The sequence below is a fragment of the Macaca fascicularis genome, chromosome 1 (assembly GCF_037993035.2).
Source record: "Macaca fascicularis isolate 582-1 chromosome 1, T2T-MFA8v1.1".
Lineage (NCBI taxonomy): Eukaryota > Metazoa > Chordata > Mammalia > Primates > Cercopithecidae > Macaca > Macaca fascicularis.
The window spans coordinates 180,595,147-180,620,461 of record NC_088375.1 but is presented as its reverse complement, the minus strand read 5'-3'; the positions used below and the strand labels follow the sequence as shown (position 1 = coordinate 180,620,461).

The window sequence follows — 25,315 nt, the reverse complement described above, 5'->3', positions numbered from 1 at the left end:
GTTCGAGACCAGCCTGGGCAACTTGGCAAAATCCCATCTCTACAAAAAATACAAAAATTAGCTGGGTATGGTGGGGCGCGCCGGTAGTCCCAGCTACTCGGGAGGCTGAGATGGGAGGATTGCTTGAGCCTGGGAGGCAGAGGTTGCAGTGAGCCAGGATGGCACCATTGCACTGCAACCTGGGTGACAAAGTGAGATACCACTTCAAAAAAAAAAAGAATAAAACAGCAGGCATATGTAATAACATTCCCCTTAAATGCATTAGCTTTTCTTCCAAACCTGTTCCTTGTTCTCCTGTATTAATGTATATCCATATACCAAGTAACTGGGACTAGAAATCCAGGAACCATCCTTAACTCTTTTTTCTCTTATATTGAATTTTCTTTTTTCTTTTCTTTTCTTCTTTTTTTTTTTTTTTTTGACAGAGTCTTGCTCTGTCACACAGGCTGGAGTGCAGTGATATGATCACTGTGCAGTGACTATGATCACATCATAGCTGGGACTATAGGCACATGCCACAATACCTGGCTAATTTTTTTTTTTTTTTTGTAGAGACAGGATTTCATCATGTTGCCCAGGCTGGTCTCGAACTTCTGGGCTCAAGCTATCTGCCCTCCTTGGTCTCCCAAAGTGCTGGGATTACAGGCATGAGCCACTATGCCTGGCCTCAATTTTTAGTTTTACTTTCTAAAAGTCCTTCTTGCCCATACTAACTTGTCTTCCACTTTAAGTTCAGAATCATACTTCTCATCTAGAGCAGTGCTATGGTCTGTTGACTTGTCTCCCTGCCTTTGACATCCCCCATTCACCTCCATTCCACTCTTACACCAGAGAAATATGTCTAAAACAGAAAAGAAAATCTACTCAGGTCACTTTCCTGCCTAATCCTTCCATAATTTCTCATTACCCATCAATAAAGATCACAGTTTTTTACATGGCACCCAAGGCCTTCCATGACCTGACACCTGCCTGCCTCATCCCCTGCTAGTCTTTTTATTTATGCCTCATCCAGTGTCAACCATTCATAGTTCCCCAAAGATGTTGTGCTCTTTCCTTCCTCTGTGCCTTTGCATATACTGTCCTGTTTGCCTGGAATTCCTTTACTATCTTGTCTTGGAGGCAATGTAATGCAATAATTAAGAACACAGACTTAGGAGCCAGACTGCCTTACTAAAATCCCAGCTCTGCCACTTACTACCTTTGTGACCTTGGTCCAGTTATTTAGCCTCTCTGTGTCCGTCTTAATCTATAAAATGGGGATCAATAATACCTGTTTTATAAGGTATTACGAAATTTGAGTGAGTCAACATATGTAAAGTGTTTGGTACAGAGTCTGGCCTATACTAAGTACTATGTAAATGTTTGCTATTATTGTTGTCATCATTCCTTTATAAAATCCTATTCATCTCCCATGATCTAGTTCAAATCCTCTACTATGGGGCCCTTCCTGACCACCCTTTTGTTCCTGAGACACAGAGCCAATCTAATCACTCCCTTCTTTGAGCCATCCCTGTATATTAAACATGTCCGTATCATTGTACTTATTTGTGCTGTATCATGGTTGTTTCTTTACATGCCTGTGCCCCGCTATGCTCTGAGCTTCTTGAAAGACTATGTCTCATTGATTTTGTGTCACTGGTTCCTGGCACAGGACTTGCCTATAGTAGGCTGCAATACATTTTTCTGAATGACCAAATGAAGTAAAATAAAAGGCTTGGCTTGGCATGGCACATGAGACCTGTTCTACCCCAGTGTGCTTATCATCTCATGCCTTGTAGCCCCTCCTTTGTATGTATGCATTCCAGCCACACCTTATTTCTTGCTATTCTTTGTGTAAGCTCTTCCCTTCCATGTCTTCAGGGCTTCCTTGAACTTGAGGCTGGTCTCTTTTCCTTGAAAGCCCTTCTGTTTCTTTTTACAGAGTCAATTTCTACCCATTTGTCAACCCACTCAAGAACCACTTTGCCTATAAATCCTATATTATAAGCTCCATGACTACAGGACCTTGAGTTGTTTTTTTGTTTTGTTTTGTTTTTTTGTTTGTTTGTTTTTCCAAGACAGAGTCTCGCTCTATCGCCCAGGCTAGAGTGCGGTGGCATGATCTCAGCTTACTACAGCCTCTGCCTCCTGGGTTCAAGCGATTCTCCTGCCTCAGCCTTCCGAGTAGCTGGGATTACAGGGGCCCGCCACCACGCCCGACTAATTTTTGCATTTTTAGTAGAGATGGGGTTTCACCATGTTGGCCACCCTGGCCTTGAACTCTTGACCTCAAGTGATCCATCTGCCTTGGCCTCCCAAAGTGCTAGGATTACAGGCATAAGCCACTACACTTGGCCAGGACCTTGAGTATTTTATTTACCTCTCTACCCTTGGGCGTAGCACAGTGCCTGACACATACTAAGTGGTCAATAAATATTTGTCAAATAAATGAACGTTGAAATTCTTTCTGGGTTCTATAAGGTAGTTAATCTTTCTCTCATTAACTCTCAACATTTGGTTCAAGTATCTGTCATAGCACTTACCCTACTGTATTGTAATTGTCTGATTACCTGTAGTTTTCTCCAATCCACTATGAATTCCTGAGACCCAGGACTGTAATATCTTATTGTGTTCTGATTCTGCTCCAAGACCTAACACAGTGTGTGCTACACTGTAGGTAAAAAGTATTGAATAAACGGTAATCATCTGTATTCTGGCATGCCGTTGTAGGGTTTTGATAGTAAAGTATTCTACAAATATTGTGAAACAGCTTATGCATAGCACAACGCTAAGTACTATAGAGAACGTAAGAGAAATTTAAGATCAAAATACGAACCCTCATGAAACTTGCTGAAAAGTGATCAAATTATAAGAAGTTAATAAATGATGAAGCCAGGTGTGGTGGCTCGTGCCTATAATCCCAGAACTTGGAAGGCCAAGACAGGAGGACCACTTGAGCCCAGGAGTTTGAGACCAAACTACATGGTGAGGCTACATGGTGAGGCCTCATCTTTACCAAAAAAAAAAAAAAAAATAGCAGCCGGGCGCAGTGGCTAACACCTATTATCCCAGCACTTTGGGAGGCTGAGGCAGGTGGATCATGAGATCAGGAGTTTGAGATCAGCCTGGCTGATATGGTGAAACCCCATCTCTACTAAAAGTACAAAAATTAACTGGGCATGATCGCGCGTGCCTATAGTCCCAGCTGCTTGGGAGGCTGAAGCAGAAGAATTGCTTGAACCTGGGAGGCGGAGGTTGCAGTGAGCCGAGATTGCGCCACTGTGCTCCAGCCTGGGTGACAGAGCGAGACTCCGTCTCAAAAAAAAAAAAAAAGAAATAAAAAATTAGCCAGGCGTGGTGGCATGCACCTGTGGTCCTAGCTACTTGGGAGGCTGAGGTGGGAGGGCTGCTCGAGCCCAGGAGGTTGAGGCTGTAGTGAGCTATGACCATACGACTGCACTCCAGCCTGGGCAACAGAGCAAGACCCTGTCTCAAAAAATAAAATAAATGCTACAAAATTATATGTGATCCATTACAGAATTGTCATATAGACAATAAGGGTTAAGAGTTAAGAGAAGTGTGGTGGCTCACACCTGTAATCTCAGCATTTTGGGAGGCTGAGGTGGGCAGATCACCTGAGGTCAGGAGTTTGAGATCAGCCTGTCCAACATGGTGAAACCTCGACTCTACTAAAAATACAAAAATTTGCCGGGCGTGGTGGCGGGCACCTGTAATCCCAGCTACTCGGGATTACAGGAGGCTAGGGAAGGAGAATCACTTGGACCCAGGAGGCAGAGGTTGTAGTGAGCCGAGATCGCGCCACTGCACTTCAGCCTGGGTGACAGAGGGAGACTCCGTCTCAAAAAAAAAAAAAAAAAAAAAGGTAAGAGAAGAGAGAGCTTAGTACCTGTTTTAGTGCCCAAAGAAGGCTATGTGGCAGGGCACCATAAAGGGACGGGAGGATTTGGCTAGGTCTGATATACTCTAGGGAAGTAGTGACATACAACCATTCAATGAGTGGTATGTGCTCTTCTGTTTCCTCTATGTATGCGTGATGCTTGGTGTGTTCACACTGGCAAATTAAAAAGAAATTGAGTTAAATGTGAATGTTAGAGTCAGCTTGGTCCACTTTCTGCCAAGTGACTTCCAAACATCAGCATTATGTTTTAATGCCAAGAACCTACTAAATGTTCAAGACTCAGTTTCCTCATCAATAACATCAGAAATAACAGTACCCCATCTGCATGATTATTATGAGAGCGAAGTAAATAAATTCATGTTGAAAGGGCTAACCATTGGGCCTGGCATGTAGTAAAAACCGATAGTTTCCTCTTTTCATGTATGGAAAAGGAGGGGCTTGTATAGTAAAACCAAAGCTGAGGAGGAGGATGATGATAGTGGTAATAAGGATTACTACTAACATTTATTGAGTCAATTTTTACGGGCCAGGTATTGTGCTAACTAATGCTTTACAAATATTAATTCTTTAAATCTTAATAATAGCTTTATGAAATGTATGCTTTTATCATTTATATTTTACAGATTAAAAACTAAGGCACAGAGAGATTAAGTAGCTTGCTTGAAGTCACGTAGCCATTAGTGGCAAAGTTGGGATTTGAACTAGACAATCTGGGTCCTGCAGATAGTGTGAGCCAGAAAAAAAAAAAAAAAAAAAAAAAAAAAAAAAAGGTGGAAGTTTCTGAATGCCAAACTGAAGAGGTATTAAAATCTTGGAATATTAGGACCATTGTACTTCTGTTATCACTATATATTACAAGTAATTTTGCCATAGGCTTATCACATTCTATAAAAGTGATTCTCAATAGAGCTCATGTAATGTCCATTTAAGTGGTAAAGGTTAATTTGGTTAATCTCTTTTTACTCCCTTAAGAGGAAGTGATTTCTTCTGTTGGTTGCAGTAAGAGATTTTTTAAAATTAAAAGGTCCTAGAGTATACCCATTCTTTTAGGTTAATTGCTTCAGAATGTTCTATAAACCTTTCCTTCCTTTGTAGGATCAACTAGCCAATATGTTGCCTCCTGCCCCCACCAGTGGAATGGTGCCCACATAACTGCTTATGAATGAATCATTTTCCCTAATTGGTTTTGTCAAACCTGACATTTCAGCAATCCACAACTGTAAAACCAGATGGTATATTGGAAAGCACATCTTCTTTCTGGCAGTAACTGTTCTACTACTCATTGTAGCATACTTATTGATATTTTGTGTCCATTTCTTTTGTTCCTCCAAGTAATTAGAGTGATCTATTTTCTGGCCAATGCTTAGAGATTGAGACATTTCTTGATATATATGGAATTCTTTTGCTCTTGAATAGACTGATGTTTTTCCTATTCCTGACCTAAAATTTCATATCTGAAAACTGTACTATACTTAGTCCTTGAAGGTAGAAATAGTTTTGTTCAGTTACACCTACTGTGCACTGGGGATAGTGAGATAAATGAGAAATGGTTCCAGCCCTCAAGGGAAAGACAGCCTTGTTGATGGTAAGTATTTGCAGAAAGCATAGATGCAATAATAGGAGTCTATACAAGTTGCAGAGGGATGCAAAGTGGAGTATGGTAAAATGTGGTAGAGGAGAGGCAAGAAAGTCTTCATAGAAGACGTGATGCTTGAAGAGTCTTAAAAAAATAAATAAGTATTTATCAGGTAAATGAGGCAAAGAAAGAACTTCCCAGGCAAAGAGTATGAAATTCAAAAGGAAGCTGTAAATAGTTTGGTGTATCTGGAGCAAATGATGAGACTGAAAAGAATGTCAGGAGCCAAGTCATGGAAGGCCTTTTATGCCATGCTAGGGTTTGGACTTCTTTAGTTCCATATGTTGAAATTATCTGATGTGGAACCCTTAACCCGATTCCAGCCATGTAGAAATGCTGGATTAGGGCCGGCCGCGGTGGCTCAAGCCTGTAATCCCAGCACTTTGGGAGGCCGAGACGGGCGGATCACGAGGTCAGGAGATCGAGACCATCCTGGCTAACACAGTGAAACCCCGTCTCTACCAAAAATACAAAAAATTAGCCAGCCATGATGGCGGGCGCCTGTAGTCCCAGCTACTCGGGAGGCTGAGGCAGGAGAATGGCGTAAACCCGGGAGGCGGAGCTTGCAGTGAGCTGAGATCCAGCCACTGCACTCCAGCCCCGGTGACAGATCGAGACTCCCGTCTCAAAAAAAAAAAAAAGAAATGCTGGATTAGAAGTCTCCAATACCGCCGGGCGCGGTGGCTCACACCTGTAATCCCAGCACTTTGTGAGGCCGAGGGGGGCAGATTACGAGGTCAGGAGATGGAGGCCATCCTGGCTAACACGGTGAAACCCCGTCTCTACCAAAAATACAAAAAATTAGCCAGCCATGATGGCGGGCGCCTGTAGTCCCAGCTACTCGGGAGGCTGAGGCGGGAGAATGGCGTGAACGTGAGAGGCGGAGCTTGCAGTGAGCCGAGATCACGCCACTGCATTCCAGCCTGGGCAACAGAGCCAGACTCCGTCTCAAAAAAAAAAAAAAAAAAAAAAGTCTCCAATACAGAGCTGAGCTTGAACACAAGAAGGGGAAATCCTTAGGTGCCAGGAAGAGAGAGGAATGCCAGAATCAGAGCTGTAAGTGGGAGCTGAAGCTGAATAGTTCCAGGGAACATTGAATCCAGATATAATGCTTAGGGGCTGGATTTCAAGGCCAGTATGGATGGGAGATAAGACCTCGGGCTATTGTGATGTGGGGAGCTAGAACTGATCTCCCATGTGAAGCTGGAAGCCAAAACAGAACTACCGTATGTTTGTGACAAATGAGCTCGAAAAATTCCATCCACTAGTCCAGGGAAGCAGATTGTTACCTTCTCAGGGTCTTAGATGGAAAAAGAGTTGACAATAATAATAAATTGGAACCACATTCTTATTACCATGCATGAATATGTATACAATCGTCTCTCAGTATCTGTGGGGGATTGGTTCCAGGACCCCCCACCCCCAACAGGTGCCAAAATCCACGAATGCTCATGTCTGTTATATAGAATGGTGTGCTATTTGCCTATACTCTATATAGATCCTCTTATATAATCTAAATCATTTATAGATTACTATACAGGTTGAGCATACTAATCTGAAATCCAGAATGTCGCAAAATCCAACACTTTTGAGTGCCAACATGGTACCCAAAGGAAATGCTCATGAGAACATTTTGGACTTTGAATTTTTGGATTAGGGATGCTCAACCAGTAAGTATAATGCAAATATTCAAAAATCCCAAATCCCAAACATTTCTGGCCCCAAGCGTTTTGGATAAGGGATACTCAATCTGTAATACCTAATACAATATGAATGCTATGTAAGTAGTTTTAATACTGTATTGTTAATGGAATAGTGACAAGGAAAAAGGGCTCTATGTGTTCAATACAGATGCAGCCATCTATTTTTAAAAAAATACTTTTGACCTATGGTTGGTTGAATCCACAGATGTGAAACCTGCCAACCCAGAAAGCTAGCTGTAGTTAAATTCAGTCTATTTGCAAAACTGAAAAAGATTAATATAAAAACTGGCCTAGAACTGAGAAAATTCAAATCTTGGCAAAGGCCAATGTGAGATTTCTCTATTAAGACACTTCATATCCTAGAGTGCAGAGGACTTTCATAGAACACAATCCCCTACAAGGATAAACTAATGGTCAGAAATTACAAAGTCTATAAGAAAATAAATTACCAAGAGAGAGAATGAGCAGACAGATGTAAGTAATACAATTTCTACCCCAAGAAGTAAAGATAAGAAAACAATCTCAAAGAGACCTTAAATATGTTTAAGTTTGTTTTTAAACATTTAAAAACAATTTAAACATAAATATGTTTAAAATGTTTGTTATTGGTGGAGGGTATCCAGATTCCTGGCGTTTTGAACAAAGAATTGGACAGAATGCATACAGCAACAAATGAAGCAATGAAAGCATAGATTTATTGTAAGTACACTCCACAGAGTGGGAGTGGGCTCAAGCAGGCTCAAGAGTGCAGGTTACAGAATTTTCTGGGGTTTGAATAGTGTGAATACCCTCTAGAGGCTTCCCATTGGTTACTTGGCTTACACCGTGTGTAATGTGTGTAAATGAAGTAGTGGCCTGCAACCAGTATGATTGGTTGTAGAAGGTGACCAATCAGAGGCTGAAGTGAAGTTACAAAGTTACACCCTATGCAAATGTCTGATTGGTTCCAGGAGAGGACCAATCAGAGGCTGAAATGAAGTTACAAAATTATACCCCTATGCAAATAAAGACCAGTTTGGTTGGTTGTGCATTTTTCCCTTTTTTTTTTTTTTTTTGGAGACAGAGTATTGCTGTGTCACCCAGGCTGGAGTGCAGTGGTGCTATCTTGGCTCACTGCACCCTCCACCTCCCAGGTTCAAATGATTCTTGTGCCTCAGCCTCCCGAGTAACTGGGATGACAGGCATGTGCCACCATGCCCAGGTAATTTTTGTATTTTTAGTGGAGATGGGGTTTTGCCATGTTGGCCAAGCTGGTTCAAACTCCTGACCTCAGGTGATCCGCCTACTTTGGCCTCCCAAAGTGCTGGGATTACAGGTGTGAGCCACAGTGCCCAGCCGAGTTTTCCTTTTGATTTCGTTCTAGGAAGTCAGTGCGAATCAGCTTTAGGTTCCCTGCCTCCAGACCTCATGATCACAGACATAAAGGAATAGAAACCAAAAGATAAGAACAGAATAGTATGAAAAGAGAATAGGTAAGTTTGGAGAAGAAGAAAAACAGAACTTGTCCAATGAAAAAATATCCTTATTGAAGCAGAAACATATCAAACAGGTTAAACATAGGCAGGCCATAGCTAAAGAGAGAAATACTTAGGATTTCTGAAGAAGTCACTCAGGATGTATCATAGAGAAATGAAGAGACAGAAATATGAAAGAAAAAAGTACATAAGGAATAGAGAAGCCATGGAATTGGGGTTTCTGAAGTAGAGGCTTGTGAGGAGAATACTGGTATCAATTTCTGTTAGTATACATCTTAAACATTGTAAGGACAGGTTGAGCATGGTGTCTCACCTCTAATCCCAGCACTTGGAGAAGCCAAGGCAGAAGGATCACTTGAGCCCAGGAGTTTGAGACCAACCTGGGCAACATAGTGAGACCCAATCTCTACAAAAAAATTTAAAAATCAGCAGGTTGTGGTGGCCCACCTGTGGTCCCAGCTACTTGGGAGACTGAGGTGGGAGGACCACTTGAGTCCAGGAGGTCGAGGCTGCAGTGTGATCTCACCACTGCACTCCAACCTGGGCAACGGAGCATGACTCTGTCTCAAAAAAAAATAAAAAAAATAAAAATTGTAAGGGTAAACACTCAAATGATAGAAATATAATACATAACTTCCAAACCATAGAGGGAAAAAAAAAGGGGCTGGGCACAGTGGCTCACACCTGTAATCCCTGTACTTTCAGAGACTGAGGCGAGGGGATCAGTTGAGGCTAGGAGTTTGAGACCAGCCTGGGCACTGGGCAACAGAGTGAGACCCCATGTCTACAAAAAATACAAAAATTAGCCAAGCGTGGTGGTGCATGCCTGCAATCCCAGCTACTTGGGAGGCTGAATTGCTTGAACAGGTTGGGGGAGGAGGGGCGGAGGTTGCAGTGAGCCAAGGTTGTGCCATTGCACTCCAGCCTGGGTGACAGAACAAGACTTTGTCTCAAAAACAACAACAACAACAACAAAAATTAGCCAGGCATGGTGGCACGTACCTGTACTCCCAGCTACTTGGGAAACTGGCAGGAGGATTGCTTGAGCCCAGGAGTTGAAGGCTACAGTGAGCTATGATTGTTACCACTGCACCCAGCCTGCGCAGCAGAGCAAGACCCCATCTATAAAAAACAAAAAAAGGAAAAAGGAAAAAAATAGATTAAAGAAAACTGTTAAATAGAAGATACAAAAGAAGAGAAAATATGTTCAAATATATCAATAATCATAATAAATACAAATGGATTAAACATGCCTATTAAAAGATAGAGTTTCTCAGATTGGAATAGGAGGCAGGGAACAAAATAAAGCAGCCACAGGTTATGTAAAGTGTAATGACCCAGAAAAGTTGAAAGTAAAGAGATGAAGACCATATACAAAAAACTGTCATAGACAGGAGTTCATTGAGTTCATTGAAACAATGTTTATAACATGTAAAATATGGGGAAAGAAACTAAATACTTAATAGGGGAATAGTTTTAAACTTCTAAGACATTTGTATATAAAAATAATTGAATACTATTTAATACTATTAAAATGGATCAACCGGGATTACATATTTAAGTATGGATAAATCAATAAAATACATTGGTGAAAAAGACATGATATTTGCACTTTCTTCCTATTCAAAATTTCCCCTTACTTGGCTTTATTGATTTATTTTTCATACAGTTTAACACTAATACCATTTTATATTGTAACAGATCCTAGAAAAAGACTGTCTCAATTTTAACTAATGCCCCTGAAGACCGAGAACAAAGCAGTAGGTATCAAATGATATTTCCCAATGCGATTCTAGACCATCTATACAGAAGGCAATACCTGAAGACCAGTTTTGGGATCCTGAACCCATCACCCACCATAAGCTATAAAGTAGGTTGACGTTAAAGGAAGAGGGGAGAGGGAATTCCTCTGGATGAAGCAAGAGTGCCACGGTATTTTTTCACTTGAAGAACTTGACTTTAGTTCCTGGGGTTGGTGGACAGAGATCAGACTATGCCTGGGAAAGTCTAAAGACAGAGAGTGGCTGACTGATGTCAAAAGGAGAAGTGGGTGCATTGGGAGGGCTGTTACTCACCAAATTCTTTAGGACAAAGGTGTGGGCAAGTGTGGGAGAAAATGCTGGCTGGCCTGGAATTGAATGAAAATGGATGGGTCCACAAAGATACTTGGAAAGACAGTGGGATCCCTACAGGGAGAGCCTGTGGGAGGTGGGTTGCCAAAAACTGGGAAATCGAGAGGACTTATGGATGGCTGGCAGAAGGAGACAGTGCCCACAGTATGGGAACTGCAGGTGAGAGCTCAACAGTGGGAGCTTTCCAAGGAACTGCAAAAGTAACCTATACGAGAAAAAGAAAGTCAGCTTTCAACATCTGCCAAGTCCAGGTAGTAGTAAAACCTGATTAGCATAGTATCACTATGTTAAAGTAAGGCTTTTCCTTCCCCTTTCCTCTTTTCCTTTTCCTGGCTTTGAACCTGGAAGGGTCAGAAACCAAAGCAAACAAGCGGATTGGAGAGGAAGAGAAGCAAAGTTGGGGTGAGAGGGAAATCAAACATACCCTCCTCCCACCATAGGCTTCTAGGCTGGAAGCAGACACCAGCCAAGGGAGAGAGATAAGACTTTTTTTTGTTGCTTTTATCAAACTATCATATAGAAAATGCATATAGAAAAGTGCACAAATTGTAAGTGTACATGAGGAATTTTCACAATAAACACACCAGCATCCAGATCAAAAAGGTATTACCAGAATCCCAGAATCCCCTTTAGTTCCCTCACTGTGCCCACCTCCCTCAGATAATAACAATCCAAGATGAGATTTTTTTGTGTGTGTAGTTATAAAAGAAAATTAAAAGTCTCCCACTTTACTTTTTGAAAAATTCTTAGTGGAATAATTTCAACACTATAGAAAAGTTTGGGCCGGGCGCGGTGGCCCAAGCCTGTAATCCCAGCACTTTGGGAGGCCGAGACGGGCGGATCACAAGGTCAGGAGATTGAGACCATCCTGGCTAACATGGTGAAACCCCGTCTTTACTAAAAAATACAAAAAAGTAGCCGGGCGAGGTGGCGGGCGCCTGTAGTCCCAGCTACTCGGGAGGCTGAGGCAGGAGAATGGCGTGAACTCGGGGGGCGGAGCTTGCAGTGAGCTGAGATCCGGCCACTGCACTCCAGGCTGGGCGACAGAGCAAGACTCCGTCTCAAAAAAGAAAAAAGAAAAGTTTGCAACACAGTATGAAGAACTTTCCCATCTCCTTCACCCAGATTCTTTAACTGTTAATTTTTTATACTTAATGATAAGATGCATATCAGCTTTAAGATGGTACATAGTTTCTTCTAGGAAGGGAAGGAGGGGAATGAGTTGATGCAGTGTACAAAGATACTTAAACTGGGGAATGAGTTGATGCAGTGTACAAAGATACTTAAACTTTATAATGTTTTATTATTTTATGTGAAATGGCAAAGTGTTCATTTTTTCCATTATAAATAGTGGGTTACTCGCTGTACCTTTCTATGTGTTTGAAGATTTAAACAATTACTGGAACAAGAGAGAGTTTTAAGTTTTATCCTCTAGGAAGTGGGGAACTACTGAAGTGTGCTTTTGATTGTTGAAATAAACATGCCTGACTTCTCTACTCATTGTTCTTGCCTATGAATTAAGACACTCTTAAGTGAGCTATAGAGTTGATTCACCTCAGCATTGTTTTTCTCTTCTCATCCTTATTGCCTCTCACTGCTAAGTGCCCAGTGGTGTCTGAGATGGTAAGATTAAAACTTGCACTTTTCCTAATAGATGCACCTCTCTTCCTGATTTGCAGTAAGCCATACCTGCTTTTAAGCAATTACCCATCATTTGGGGCCATCAGATGCACTGTACTTTGGTTTAGGTCATAATCAATAATTCATATGTCAATAGGAGCCCCATTAGCTCAGGTGAAGGCAGATGTCTTTCTAATGCAAATTTTCCATTTTCCAAATGACTTTTCTTTTTCCCAGAGAGTTGTGGTTGTAGAAGACATAAAAAGATGGAAAACTATGCTGGAACTTCCTGATCAAACCAAAGAGAATCTCATTGAAGCCTTACAAGAATTAAAGAAGAAAATACCCTCCAGGGAAGTGTTAAAATCAACAAAGATAGGTATATTCCTTCTTAATTTTATTTTTTAAGAAAGCTTATATTTTGTCTCCCTTCTTTCCATCCTCTCTCCTTCAAACATGAAGTTATCTCCCTTATCAATGCTTTCAATTCCCTGGTAAAGGACTGTTGTTTAAAAAATTATCTGTTGGTTGCAGACCAGTACCTTGGTAATATATAAAAAAAAAAAAATCAGAAAAATGAAATGGAATGTACAAAATACAAGCCCGTTTTTAAAATTAGTTTCAACAGATATAGAATTACCCTTGTCAAATTACCATGAAAGTTTCTAAGTGCTTACATTTTATTTATGTACTTACTGGCATAACTGGCAATAACACATGGATAACATTTTGAGTGTGCTAGATGCTGGGTATGCAGAAATGGATACGACATCATTTGTGACCTCAAGAAACTTAGGGTTTGGGCTGGGTGTGGTGGCTCATGCCTGTAATCCCAACACTTGGGGAGGCTGAGGTGAGCAAATCACTTGAGGTCAGGAGTTTGAGACCAGCCTGGACAACATGGCAAAACCCTATCTCTACTAAAAATACAAAAATTAGCCAGACATGGTAGTCCATGCCTGTAATCTTAAGCTACTCAGGAGGCTGAGGCATGAGAATTGCTTGAACCTGGGAGGCAGAGGTTGCAGTGAGCCAAGATCGTGCCACTGCACTCCAGCCTGGGCGACTCAGACTCTGTCTCAAAAAAAAAAAAAAGAAACTTAGGGTTTGGTAGCGGAGACAAGCATATAGACAAATGGGAACAGTGAAATATTGTAGGTTATAAATAAAAACATGTAAATAGTGTTCTGGGTACTATTCTAATCTAAACAAGGTATATACTGGGGACTTCAGAAAAGGCTTCATAGAGGAGGTGACATTTCAGTTACATCTTGATATTATAGCATTGGAGATACTTAAAAGGTAAGTCGGGGACCATGTTGAATTGCCATTTTAGTACAGTACACAACTGTGAATAATATGCAAGGAAGTGCCAACATGTGTTACTCAAGCTGCTCCCAGCTCCCCAGGGAGTCCAGGACAGTCATTCACAGCTGCTGTTCTTGCCCTCACTAGGGCAGCCATTGCCTTGTCTGCCTCCCCTTGACCTCTTGTTCATGAGAAGCAGAAGAGAGAGCAGCTTCAGAACTGGCACTAACAGCTGGGAAGAGCTGTGCAAAATCCCCAGAGGGCCCCCCAAGAGTCTTAGAGCTGTACCTCTGTAATATAAACCAGAATCTGAGAAAATCAGATGCTTTAAGAATATAAAACCCTACTATTGTAGCCAAGGAGGTTCTCCCATCTGCTGCTGGATTTTGTCTTTATAGGTTATAATCACTAGGGGGCAATAAGACCATTCATATGAGCAGATAAAGTATTTCCACCAGTAGAGGGTACTAGTGATTAATATTTTATGACATGTATATGTGTACATATATATGTATATAGTTAAGCACATTCCACAAATACTGTATATGATCATAACTTAAATAGGCTGGATTTGAAGATTTGAAGATTATAATTAAAAAAATAATTTCTATTTGGTGTTTGAGTATAATTGTGAGTATGCTTTCAAGAATGGGTATTTCTGATGTTTGGAGATTTCATTTCAAGGATCATAACGAAACCACAACAGGGCTTGACTTAAGAGGACCTGGAAACCATCCAACTTTGAGTTTTGACTCTATCCCAAGCCTCCCCTAAACCTGAGGTTGTATGGAATATAGGAGTTTCTTGGTTTCTTTATAGTTACATCAGTTGCTATGCTGAAGATTTCATTTGGATCACTGCCTGAGAGTGTTTACATTTCTTCAACCTTTAGTCTTTCTGCCTGTTCCTATCCTGTGGGTTATAAGGGACAAATATTTACTGAGTACCTTTCCTGTGTTGGGAACTATATAGGCATAATAATGAAGGAAACAGATATTGTCCTGCCTTTTTGGAGCCTGAAGTCTAATAGAAACACAGTTTAACAAGACTTTATCATACAATGTGATGAGTGCTCTGATGATGGGGAGAAGTTAGCAAAATGACTATATGTGTTAGGAGTAGGGCAGAAGGTGTTGAAGAAATGTGTCAGGCCAGGGTACATCACGTGAGCTATATAGAAGGTGGAGGTGGGAGAGAACATGGTGCATTCCAGAAACTAAAAGTAGTTTGGTGTGTTAGAAATGTAATGTGCTTTAGAGAGCATGGCAAGAAATGAGACTGGAGACATTCTGGACCAGATGGAGAAGGTTCTTTGTAAGCCATTCAGAACTGTTTGGTCTTGGCATATGTATTAGTTATCTATCACTGTGTAAAAATTACTCTAAAATTTAGCTGCTGAAGACAATATTTATTATTTCACACAATTTTTTTAAGTTGAGAATCCAGGAGCAGCTTATCTGGTTGGTTCTGGCACAGGGTCTCTTATGAGGTTGCAGTCAAGCTGCTGGCTGGGGTTGCAGTCATCTGAAGGCTTGACCAGGGCTTAAGGATCTGCTTCCAAAATGGCTCACAGGATTGCTGGCAGGAGGCCTCAGTTTCTCATCATGTGGGCCTCTCCTTGGAGCTGCTCGTGACATGGCAGCTGGCTTTCCCCAGAGCAAGTGATCCAGGAAAGAACAAGAAAGCAAGAGAACAACCAAGATGGAAGCCACAGTGTCTTTTATAACCTGATCTCAGAAGTGATATATCATCAGTTTTGTCATATGCTATTGGTCACACAGACCAACCCTGATACAGTTTGGAAGGCAACATAAGGGTATAAATACCAGGAGGTGATAATCACTGAAACCTAACTTGTAGACTGGCTACCATAGCCTGTATTTCTTTTCATTTATCTTAGATACATTATACTTCCTGGACCTGCAGATTCATGTTCATTGTTGAAAATTTACAGCCATTATCTTTTTTTTTTTTAATTTAAAAAAAAATTTTTTTTTTTTTAAGACAAGGTCTTTCTGTGTCACCTAGGCTAGAGTACAGTGGCATAATCACAGCTCACTGCAGCCTTGAACTCCCAGGCTCAAGTGATCCTCCCGCCTCAGCCCCCCAGGTAGCTAGGACTGCAGGTATGCACCACCACATGCAGCTAATGTTTGTATTTTTTGTAGAGATAGGGTCTCGCTAAGTTGCCCAGGGTGGTCTCAAACTCCTGGGCTCAAGCAGTCTTCTCAGCCTCCCAAAGTGCTGGGATTACATGTGTAAGCCACTATGCCTGGCAACAACCATTATTTCTTCAAAAGTTACTCTCTTTCATTATTTCTGTTCCCTCCTTCTGAGATTCTATAATTAGAAGCATGTTAGGTCTTCTATTCTTCATACCCTTTAATTTATCTATTTTTTATCTCTGTCTGACTCAGCATTCTGGGGTAATATCTTCAGATACATATCTTCCAAGTCACTTACTCTCTCTTCAGCTGACTCTAATCTGCTATTTAGCCCATTTATTAAGGTCTTTATTTCAAAAACTGTGTTTCATTTTAACAAATTTGTTTTATCCCCAATTTTTTTTTTTTTTTTTTTTTTTTTTTTTTTTTTTTTTTGAGACAGAATCTTGCTCTGTTGCCAGGCTAGTGCAGTGGTGTGATCTCGGCTCACTGCAACCTCTGCCTCCTGGGTTCAAGTGATTCTCCTGCCTCAGCCTCCCTAGTAGCTGGGACTACAGGCACGCACCACCATACCCAGCTAATTTTTGTATTTTTAGTAGAGAAGGGGTTTCACCATGTTGGCCAGGATGGTCTCGATCTCTTGACCTCATGATCTGCCTGCCTCAGCCTCCCAAAGTGCTGGGATTACAGGCATGAGCCACTGGCCTTGGCTTCCCAAAGTGCTGAGATTACAGGTGTGAGCCACTGCACCCAGCCCCAAAATGTTTTCTATAAATTTTTTTTGGTGCATTCTTGTGATTGTGCCTTTTATTTTTTAAACATTTAATATCTAGCTCTTCTGTATTCATCTGACTATTCTAATATTTATGGTTCTTGGGGATTTAAATCTGTTGTTTATTGTTTCTGCTGACTGATGGTACTTGCCTTCCCATGTGCTTGTTGATTTTTAATTGCAAACTCATTATTGTATTTCTATTTTTCTTTTAACTTTATTTATTTATTTTTTTTGAGACAGGGTCTTACTCTGTCTCCCAAGCCGGAGTGCATTGGTGCAATCATGGCTCACTGCAGCCTTGAACTCCTGGGTTCAAGGGATCCTCCTGCCTCAAACTTCCGAGTAGCTGGGACTACAGGTAGATGCCACCATGCCTGGATCATTTTTTTAGATGTTTTATAGAGAAGGGGTCTCGCCCAGGCTAGTCTTGAACTCTCGTACCCAAGTGATCCTCCTGCCTTGGACTCCCGGAATGCTGGGATGACTGGCATGAGCCACTGTGCCCAGCCTGTATTTCTATCTGTAGGAATTCTGTGGGTCTAAATTGAGAAGCTTCCCTCCAAAGGGGATTAACTTCTTTTGTTTCTGGCAACAGTCAGAGGCCATCTCTGACCTGGAATACTTTAGCACACCTCTTAAGGATCTCACCTCAGTATGAGAGTGCCGAGGATTAGCTCCCCTCATCACTGCTGGCCCAAAGCTAAGTATTTCAGCAGCATTGCTACTGATATCAGCCCTTAGGATAACCCTACCACTCCCTGAGTGCACCCTTCTAGCCTCTGCTAACTTTTTTGTTGGGGTTAGGTGGCTTTTATCCAGGATCTAGTAATACTGCAGTGAAAGAGTAGCTTTAGTCTGCCATAAAACTTGAGAGTTTGGTCTTTATCTTAAAGATAGTAGAATTATTACTGAAGAGTTTTGAATGGAGGAATGACATATTCAGTTTAGAAAAATCTATCTGGTTGCCATGTGGGAAAAGTGTTGGACACAAGCAAACCTAGAGGCAGGAAGCTCAGTTAGGAAGCTCCTAAAACATCTGCATAAGAAATGAGAGTGGCCTGGATGGAGTAGTAATCATGGAGATGAAGAAATTGTAGTTGGAGTCAAGAGACATACATGTGATAAATCCAAAGGACTTGTAGATTGATTGGATGTTGGGAATGAAGATGAAGCAGTGAAGGCTGAGGGCTAGGTTTCTGATATGGACAAGTAGGTGGATGGCAGTACCACTCATTAAGATAAGAAACAGCAGGTTTGGAGGTGGAGGGAATAATAAGTTCCATTTTAGACTTATTCTGTGGAACATCCCAAAAGGAATGTCCAACAGAATGCTAGAAATACAAGAGTGAAGCTAAGGAAAGGTTGTAACTATACACTGGGGAGTCATTATCAGCATAGACCTGGGAAATGGTGTGATAATAGTAGATAAGCTGCTGCACGCAGTGGCTCACGCCTGTAATCCCAGCACTTTGGGAGGCTGACGCAGGTGGATCACGAGGTCAGGAGATCAAGACCATCCTGGCTAACATGGTGAAACCCTGTCTCTACTAAAAATATAAAAAATTAGCCGGGCATGGTGGCAGGCGCTTGTAGTTCCAGCTACTTGGGAGGCTGAGGCAGGAGAATGGCGTGAACCCGGGAGACGGAGCTTGCAGTGAGCTGAGATCGCTCTACTGCACTCCAACCTGGGTGACAGAGCGAGACTCTGTCTCAAAAAAAGAAACAAAAACCAAAATAGTAGATAAGCTTGCCTAGGATGAGTATATAAGTTAAGAAGACCCAAGAGCTGAGTTTAAAATCCAGAAGCACACCAGTATTTAAGGACTTACAGAAGAAACTGAGAAGGTACGACCAGAGCAACAGAAAGAAAACAAAAGAATGCTGTCATAGATTGCAAAGGAAAGAGTGTTTCTAGGAGGGGATTGGTTAGCTTTGTCCATTCTTGTCAAAGTGCCGAATAAGCTACATCTAAAAATTGCACATTAGATTTTGCAAAATGAAGTCATTAATGATCTTGCTTAGGACCATTTCAGAAGTAAGGTTAGGGGCAGAAGCTTGAGGAGTGAAGAAGATGTATGAAAATGAAACAAAATAGACAACTCTTTCAAGAAGTTTGGTATTAAAAGAAAAGAGAGGTGACAATATCAGAAAGGGAATGTGGGATTGAAGAAAGTTCTGTTTTTTAAGATGGAAAAGGATCCTAACATGTTGAATGCTAATGGCAAAGATTCTGTAGAGTGAGAGAAGTTAATGTAGGAGAATAATAACAGGGTGAGCCCCTTAAATTGTTAAGATTGATAACCAAGATGAGGATTAGCAAGAGCCTTGGATCATCATTTGATCTGTGTTTTATAGAATCTATATTCATTCATTCATTCAACACATACTGAGCACCTTCCTTGTCCTATGCCTTATGCTGTGTGCTACAGAATAATGCATGGTTCATGTTTGTCAGGCGCCCACATTCTCTGGAAAAATAGGCATTCAGGTGTATAATAATGATTGACGTGAAAATGCTAAAATCAAGGGATGTACAAAGGTCTGTGGGAATACGGGGGAGACAGTGAATATCTGCCTAGGCAAGTGGAGAAGGATTTTTATAGAAGTGATGGGATTTTGCTAGGTCAAAATGAGATCTGGCTCATTGCAGGCAGAGACATGAGTAAAGGAATGGAAGCTTGAAAATCCTGAAAACAACATGCTACAATGTAATGGCTGGAATGGGCAAGGGTGGATAGCAATTGGGCCTGATTATAAAGAAACTTAAAAGCTAGCCATTAGGGTATGGACTTTTCCCAGATGTCATTGTTTTCAAGTGTGGATTTCTTAGAACTCTGGTCCAGTGAGATGTTATTTGAAGAAAGTGTCCTGGGTTCAAATAAAGCTTGGAAAATGCCGCATCACTGTTTCCTCTCCCTTAGAGGTTTTCAGTATACTTTCTCATTTAATAGGCTAGATGAAATCCTACAATAAAGAAACCTGTTTGACTGGGCGCGGTGGCTCACGCCTCTAATCCCAGCACTTTGAGAGACCGAGGCAAGTGGATCACTTGAGGCCAGGAGTTTGGGACCAGCCTGGCCAACATGGTGAAACTTCGTCTTTACTAAAAATATAAAAATTAGCTGAGTGTGGTGGTGCATGCCTGTAGTCCTAGCTACTGGAGACGCTGAGGCAGGAGAACCCTGGAAGCTGAGGCAGGAGAACCCGAGAGGCAGAGGTTGCAGTGAACTGAGATCATGCCACTGCACTCCAGCTTGGGCGACAGAGCAAGACCTCGTCTCAAAAACAAAAACAAAAACAACAACAACAAAAAATTTTATTTTATGAGTATTTTTTTGTTTGTTTTTTTAACTTTCATTTTAGGTTTGGGGGTACATGTGAAGGTTTGTTATATAGGTAAACTCCCCATGTCATGGGGGCTTGTTGTATATATTATTTTGTTACCCAGGTATTAAACCTAGTACCCGATAGTTATGTTTTCTGCTCATTACCCTTCTCCCACACTTCACCCTCAAGTAGACCTCAGTGCCTCAGTGTCTGTTCCTTTTTTTGTATTCATGAGTTATCATTTAGCTCCCACTTATAAGTGAAACATGCAGTATTTGGTTTTCTGTTCCTGCGTTAAGTTTGTTTAGGGTAATGGTCTTCAGCTCCATCCATGTTCCCATAAAGGATATGATCTTGTGCTTTTTTATGCCTACATAGTATTCCATGGTGTATCGGTACCACATTTTCTTTATCCAGTCTGTCATTGATGGGCATTTCAATTGATTCCATGTCTTTGCTATTGTGAATAGCACTGCAGTGAAGGTGGGTATCTTCTTAGCAATCTATGAGCTTGAGAAACAGCTGTTACTGGAACCATTTAATGTTAACTATAGGATGACATGATGAGTGTTTCTGGTGACCAAGGGAAAAATGCATAGGAAAAGGGTGTTAATAGAGAAAGATCAGGTAGAAATCAGGATATCAGATAGGGGATCATTCAGGTATTCATTCATGTGCCAGGCAGTGTTCTGGATACATGCGATCAAAACAAGACAAAAATCTCTACCCTTGTGAAGCTCAGTGAGGAGACATGCAATAAAGAATAAACATAATAAACAAATTGTGTAGTTATGTTAGAAGATGAAAAGTGCTGTGCAAGAGAAAAAGTCAACAGGTTGGGGGGATGGGGAATGTGGATGGTGTGGGTGGGAGTAGGCCTCATTGAGAGATGACATTTGAGCAGAAACTTGAAGGAAGTGAGGAATTGAGCCATGAGGATGAGGTATGGCTGTAAACGTTGAGGTGAGACATGATGAAGGCTTGGAGGACTGAGAGAATGGAGAAATGAAATAGCTCCTTAGAGAAATCTTATCAGGGAGAACGGGCTGGATTTAAGGAATTGACCGTGGAGGTGAGGGAAAATGGGGATGCCCCGATGATGCCTCTCGCTATGTTGCCACCCTTATCCTCTCCACTGGCTCACTCTTGCTGCTTTCAGACAAGCACAAATCTTCCCCTTTAATTGTCTTTGCCACCTTTTCCAAACACCTTATTTCCCTTCTTTTTATAACCAGATTCCTTTAAAAATGTTGGCTACTCGCAGCTCCCATTTCTGGCCTGCCCAATCCTTTGGGAACAGCGTTCCAAGCTGGCTTCTCGCGCAACCACTATTCTCTCAGGACACAAGTAATTTCATTCTATCCAAATCCAATGGTCTTGTCTGAGTTCTCATCTTCCCAGACTGTGAATTTGAGACCATTGATACTCCCTTTCTGTTGACATAAATGACACTGAACTGGTTGCCAGTTCTGTATCTATTTTTAAACTGTTTGTTACCTTCATAGCTCTTATCTCAGTTTGTAATCACCTATTTAATTATTTACTTCTTTATTTTTTTATTTGCTAGACAGTAACTCTGTGCCAGCAGAAGTTACATTTTATTTACCAGTGTATTTCAAGCATTAGTGGCATACAGCAGGAGCTCAGGATATAGTCCTCAAATGAGTGAAAATGACAAAGTTGAACAAGTTTTCTCTATAGCTCTTCTTGCCTTCTGTGCCCTTGTTTCTTTCCTTTCTGTGTTTCTTCAGCCCTTGTTCTCTCTCCCCTAACAGGGTACTTTTCCATAAAGCTCAGCCCTTAGTCTTTTGCTGCTTTTTTAGAGCATTTAGCCAGAGAGCTTGTCCATGTCTCCAGCTTAACTGAGGCCTTAATTCAGATACCTCTTGGATATGCATCTCCTATTCTGATCCATTTTTGAATCTTAGATTTCTAGAAAGGTTTTTCCAATTTACATTCCTACCATTTTCTTAAATCTTACAAATTTAAGAGGTAAAAATAGCATCTTGTTTTCATGTGCCGCATAGAATGAATTGTTTTCCATACATTTTTTTGGCACTTTTTCTTTTTCTTGTAAACTTTTCGTGTTCTTTGTACATTTACTGCTGAGATCTTATAATTTTTCTTATATATTTCTATGAGCTTTGTAAATGTCAGTGTCATAACCGTTTAAATCCATTTACCTACTTCAGTTTATAAACAGGGAAACTGAGACCCAGAGAGATGAAGTGACTTATCCAGGGCCACCTTATGAGTTAGCACCAGAGAGGTAATGAGAACCCAGGTCTCCTGGGGCAGTGTTCCTTCCTGGTTTGCAGACTGCCATTGTGCCCTGGACCCCAGCCATATGTCCCTTTATTTTATTGGACTGGCTCTATGGATTCTGCCATCTGCTTGAATTTAACTCTTTTAAATCAGAATTTAGTGCCTTTTCTTGTATACCTCAAATGGGAGTTTTCTCTCAGTATTTCTATTTGAGTCAGTGTCCCTAGAGTTTTGTTCTCACATAAACCCATTAAGTGGAAATGTCCACCAGGCGGTTGGAGATGTGGGATTCAAGCTCAGATGCAAAATTTAGACTGGAAATACTTATTTGGAAGTCATCTGCCAGGAAGTGTTTGCTTACAATCACCTTAGTAGATGAATTCTCTAAGTAAAGGGAAAGATGAAGGGGCTGAAGGACTGAACCTGGGAGAAAATCTATGCTGGGGAAGTGGGAGGAAGAAGAGGAGCCAGATAAAGAGACTAAGGAAGTGTGGTTAGACAGGAAGAGAGCCAGGGCAGTACATGGACATGGAGACCAAAGACTGTTCTTAGAGGCAGGGGAAATGAGTGGCCTTGGTGTCCTCAAGTGGTCTGGGAAGTTGAGGGCCAACTAGCAAAAAGCCTTTGGAGCTGGCAGTGATAAGGCCTCTGTGAGTGGATACCTTTATTATCAAGGAAACCAAAGAGCATGGGGTATCGAGTAAAGAGCTGATCAGGCAGTGGAGTTAGGCCTTGTACTCTTAAGCTGGTGAGCAGGCATGCTCCATTTTTGCAATACTGTATATATGAATATTCTGGGAAAAGTTTTGTCAATCATATCTGATTTCAGAGATGCTGTATTTTTGTTTATGATTGTTTAACAACAACAACAAAACCCCTCTTCTTACAAAGTACTTTCACATCTATGACCTTGTTTGATCTATATAACAGCTCTGGAAAGTAAGGATAATTTTTTTCCATTTTACAAATGGAAACACTGAGGCTTGGAGAGTTTAAAATAACTTTCTCCCAGGTTAGACAACCAAATAATAAATGACAAAGCTAAAATATTCTTTTTTTTTTTTTTTTTTTTTTTTTTTTGAGGCGGAGTCTTCACTCTGTCGCCCAGGCTGGAGGCGCGATCTCGGCTCACTGCAAGCTCCGCCTCCAGGGTTCCCGCCATTCTCCTGCCTCAGCCTCCCGAGTAGCTGGGACTACAGGTGCCTGCCACCGTGCCCGGCTAATTTTTTGTATTTTAGTAGAGACGGGGTTTCACCATGTTAACCAGGATGGTCTCGATCTCCTGACCTCGTGATCCGCCTGCCTCGGCCTCCCAAAGTGCAGGGATTACAGGCGTGAGCTACCACGCCCTGCTAAAATATTCTTATACCATGTTATGCCATCTCCTGAAACCTAAAAATGAATAAAAGGCTAAAATCAAAATGATGGTAGGACTTTATTCCTTTCTGGAGGCTCTAGGGGACAATCCGTTTCCTAGACTAGTTGCCTTTTCTAGTTTCTAGAGGCCGCCTGCATTCCTTGGCTTGTGATCTTCCTCCATCTTCAAAACTTGCAATGGTCGGTTGAATTCTTCTCACATCTGATCTCTGACCCATCTTTCTGCCTTTTCTTCACTTTTAAGGACTCATGTGACTAGATTGGGCCCACCTGGAAAAGACAGGCTAATCTCTCCATCTCAGGGTACTTAACCTTAATCACATCTATAGAGTCTCTTTTGCCATGTAAGGTAACATAGTCACAGGTTCTGAGGATTAGGGCATAGTCATTATTGGGGACCATTGTTGTGTCTACTATACTCCTCAAATTATGTTATGCGTTTCAGGCTTCTGTGCTCTTGTTCACTCTACTTCTTGTGTTATTCCTGTCCCCTTGAGTTATCATCATTATTATTATTTTTTGTTTTGCAAAAGCCCTTCAAAAAATCTGACAGCAGCGCCAGCACATCCAGCCCTTGTTGCCTTTGAACTGGGAGTTTAGTCACCAACTAAATTAGCATTGTCTGAGTGTGATGCTTTTCGTTCTCAGGGCTCTGCAAGAAGGTTCCTGAGTGAGATGATGCAGAGACTATGGAGAGATGCTCATTACCAGGGGTCTCCAATTTTCTTTCTTTCTTTTTTTTTTTTTTGAGACAGTCTCACTCTGTCAGACAGGCTGGAGTCCGGTGGTGCGATCTTGGCACACTGAAACCTCTGACTCCTGGGTTCAGGCGATTCCCATGCCTCAACCTCCCAAGTAGCTGGGATTACAGGCGTGCACCACCATGCCTGGCTAATTTTTGTATTTTTAATAGAGATGGGGTTTCACCGTGTTGGCCAGGCTGTTCTCGAACTCCTGGCCTCGTGTGATCTCCCCACCTCAGCCTCCTAGTAAGTGTTGGGATTACAGGCGTGAGCCACTGCGCCTGGCTGAGTTATTATTAAGACCAGGATAAGCATTGCCTCTTTCATGATGTTCCCTGACCCCTTTACCAGCTGAATTGACTCCTCTGCCCTTTTGGCCCTCCTTGGGGTTCCCCCTTCAATACTATCTTAGGACCCTTGTAACACCTTTTTGTGTGCATTTGTTTGTTTAGGTGTTGTCCCCTGACTTTCCTAGAGCTCCTTGAATACAGGTTAGTCTGGATTTTCCGGGTCTTGTCTTGCTCAACATTCTATCCCAATGTCTGTGAGTATTTGTTAATATTTGGTAAATGAGCAAAAGACTGCTTCCTGCAGGGAATTTGTCTTAACAGTGTGCTGGGATGCAGAAATCCCCTAACCTTAAACCCCGGGAACTTGACCTGGGTCATAAGACCAGCCAGTGGCACTGCTTACTTTAAAACATAAACTTCATGGAGCAAATAATGACTTTTTGCAGATCATTAACTTCCTTGATGTAGCTACTGGCCAACTTGTGACCTTGGGGAAAGGTCATGGAGCCTCATCTTTTTCATCTGAATCAGAGGATGTAGGACTATCTGATCACCAGAGGGAATAGTAGAGGGTTAAAGCGTGGGCTTTGGAGCCAGACTG

At 41.6% G+C, this 25,315-nt stretch overlaps 1 protein-coding gene across 2 annotated transcripts in view; it reads left to right on the top strand.

Moving 5' to 3' along the window:
• The window catches only part of TCEANC2 (transcription elongation factor A N-terminal and central domain containing 2), a 45,416-nt gene that overhangs the window by 3,199 nt on the left and 16,902 nt on the right, over positions 1-25,315 (top strand). For both annotated transcript variants that reach the window (XM_074006170.1, XM_005543296.5), the window contains one exon: positions 12,702-12,843. In XM_074006170.1, coding sequence (XP_073862271.1) covers positions 12,741-12,843 — 103 coding nt within the window. In that variant the 5' untranslated portion in view covers positions 12,702-12,740. The remainder of the gene's footprint in view (positions 1-12,701; positions 12,844-25,315) is intronic.